This window comes from Gavialis gangeticus, unplaced genomic scaffold, assembly GCF_001723915.1.
Source record: "Gavialis gangeticus isolate Ggan-Ray unplaced genomic scaffold, GavGan_comp1, whole genome shotgun sequence".
Taxonomy (NCBI): domain Eukaryota; kingdom Metazoa; phylum Chordata; order Crocodylia; family Gavialidae; genus Gavialis; species Gavialis gangeticus.
This window is the reverse complement of record NW_017728994.1, coordinates 40096698-40099848: the sequence shown is the minus strand read 5'-3', so window position 1 is coordinate 40099848 and position 3151 is coordinate 40096698. Positions and strand designations below refer to the sequence as shown.

At 37.2% G+C, this 3151-nt stretch overlaps 1 protein-coding gene across 3 annotated transcripts in view; it reads right to left on the bottom strand.

Moving 5' to 3' along the window:
- The window catches only part of MYOF (myoferlin), a 172276-nt gene that overhangs the window by 65863 nt on the left and 103262 nt on the right, over positions 1–3151 (bottom strand). For all 3 annotated transcript variants that reach the window (XM_019502626.1, XM_019502627.1, XM_019502625.1), the window contains one exon: positions 1299–1430. In XM_019502626.1, coding sequence (XP_019358171.1) covers positions 1299–1430 — 132 coding nt within the window. The remainder of the gene's footprint in view (positions 1–1298; positions 1431–3151) is intronic.

The window sequence follows — 3151 nt, the reverse complement described above, 5'->3', positions numbered from 1 at the left end:
TACTACCTCATGTTAAGCAGGCAACAGAGAAAATCAGACTGAAAGCTCATCAGAGCAGCTACCATAAGCCTTTTGCTGATCTTAGACCAGTTTTACACTTGTTGATAAAATTACTCCTGATTTACATTGTTTTTTATTCAATCAGATTCTGGCCCTGTTCTCCCTTCTAGCCTTCCACTTTGTCCTGAAATATTCCCAGAAGCATTTCAGATTATTGCATAAAAAGTTAAAATAGTAATGCATCTCTCATCTTGTCAAATTTTAGATTTAAGAAATCATGGATTGTAACATGTAATGATGTCATGTTAGCAGCATTTTAGTGATCATATTGACTTTGGATCCAGTACTAGTGTACCCATTTATTATTAACTGAAGCATGTAAAAACTGTATGCAGCTTATAATCAACAAAATAATACAATTTATCCCTAGATTAGTCTAAAGGAGTGGTTCTCAACCTTTTTAGACTTGAGCCACTCTTTGTTAGACTTGAGGCACTCTTGGAAAATGCCAGTTTCTAGTTTTCACTCCTTTTTCAACAACAGAAAAAATAATAAAGTAATTCTTCTGTTGCAAAGACCACAGGAATATTACAACAGGGCAGAGTTGTTTTAACACTGTGGGTTCCTATTTGAAATCTCTGGGTTTGCCTTGTGAATCATGTTTGCACATCTAACAGTGTGTGACATCACTGGTCTAGATTCTTCTGCTATTACGGTCTGTAGGAACACAGCAAGATGCAAAGGCTACTTTAACCAGTTTCCACCTAATTCTCACCAATCACCATCCTGTTACATATGGTAACTCTTAACACTGGAATATTACTATATGTTCCCTTGTCAGTGGAATTTGCTGTATTCCCCCAGTATTTCCTCTATTTTTTCATGTCAGTGAATCAAACTGATTAGATTAACCATTACTAAACAAAGCAGCCTACATTGATAAATCTGCTGTTCAGATACAAAGTCAGTCAAATAACGGTTCTTGATACACTCACACATTCTAATTAAGATTCTAATCTTAGATACACCAATATAAATATAAATTAACTGTACAGCTGTGACTGGAGTACTACAGATTTCTCCCTTCTAATCAAATTAGTAGCTGGCCTTATGAAGTTGTTAAAATCATCATCTGGCAGATACAACTGACTTTTTCTCCACTGCCTTGTAAGTTGTCTTGGGAAAAATTACTATAATGCTCACTTTTTGCCAGGGCCTTCTGTCATCATTTTACTATAAGTCTGGAATAAATGGTGTTTCTTGTAAGAGAATAATGCATTCAATGTTACTGAACATACCATTTCTGCAAATACACTAAATGTGCCTTCTGCAAAGCTATTGAATTTCTTCTCAACTGCAGTCAGCCCAAGCCATATGTTAACTCGTAACTCCACTGGAATTTTTACATCTTTTGTCTTGTCCTGTGGATACTGAAGTATGTAAACAGGATAGTTATACAATAATTTTAAGTTTGATACAATGCACATAACAGCTCTGGCATATAAACATGCATACATAAATAATATATAGTTTGCTCATAGATTCATTTCTTTTTTAGTTTTTGCTTCACATTGCCTCTGGCAGCAGAACCCCTGCAGTTTGTCAGCAGCAGAGGAGTTTAATACCGCCAGGAAATATCATATAAGAATACCACTTTGTAGAGCCAAACACATTAAAACTGTTTCTCAATTCTTTCCTGTATTTCCTTTCCCAGGTCTGACACACTAATGATTTTAAGAACAATTATAACTTAATAATTCAGTGCTGATATTCATGTTTCTTTTGTCACAGGAGACTTGAAATACAAAACTTAGAATGTCTCACTCAGGAAGCAAGATCTATATCCAATACAAAAATGGTTGGACACAAAAATGTTAAGGTTTAGGCCTTGGCTGTGTAGGGATATTATACCAATCTAATTATACTGTTTCAGCTATACATATATAACCCTCATGTAGACACTCATATCACAGAGTAAGAGTCCCTTTTTCTGGTTCAGTTAATTCCAGGTATAAAGCAACAAATGTAACTAGGAAAAGGAAGTCTTATTCAATTATAAGGGCACAGACCTATGAAACATTTACCATGGAGTAAAAAGGAGTTTTACAGTATGTCAGCTGCTTCATGGTAAGTGACAGTGTACCTCTTTTTACCCCTTTTTACCACACAGAAAGAAGCAACTAACCAGTAGTAACTAACCCTTCTTTCACTGAGGGATAAGCTGCTGTGACTTACCTATACTTACCACAAGTTAAGAGCATACATGCAGACAGTTACTGGAAAACAGTTGATACACAGTAGGTGCGTCTATATGTGCACCTTAATGCACAGTAGCCTATTTTACTGCACATTACAGCATCATGACAAAAAACATGCTAATATGCAGTAAAATTAGGCTACTGTGAATTAAGCATCACTAAGCATGCTCTTTTGATACTGAGCATTAGAGCAGCCTAATGCGCATTTAATCAGTACCTCACATAAGAGGTACTAAATTTAATGCGCAGTAGCAAAAACGCATTAATGAGTATGTAGACACACCCAGTAAAGGCCTATTCTGTTTTACTATACAATAAGTTGCCCATATGTCCATGCTCTAAAAATGTTCAAATGAGGGGTTATACTAGTATAATTACAGCAGTATAATTAATCTGATACTGCTAAATTAGGGAATCCCCTTGTTTGATTTAGGTTTGGATTGACATCCAAAATTTTGAAAATATATCTGACATTTCTCTGAATTATTCAAATCCTTCACCAGTGACAGATCCCTCCTTTGCTAAGGACAGAAGTTACACATAAACTGGTTTAAGTGATCAGAAACTGGTTTAAACCTGTAACAGAACAGAAGCTCAGTGCAGATAAACCAGTTTCAAAATGGCTGAAACCAGTTTAAGATAAACCTGGTTGAATGTAGTATCAAACTTAACTGATTTGGGTCAAACTGGTTTATGGAACTTCTGTCCCAGACCCGTTCCTGGTTCAAGTTAAACCAGGCCCCCCCAGCATCCCAGATACTTTGCAGCTCTGGGCTGGGGTCTCTGCTCCAGAGAACAGGCTGGCCCTGCCCCTCGGCTCCCTAGCCAGAGCTCCATGGGAGACTGCAGGCACAACAGGGTCTGCCTCACTTCCCCCTGCCTCATCCCACCCC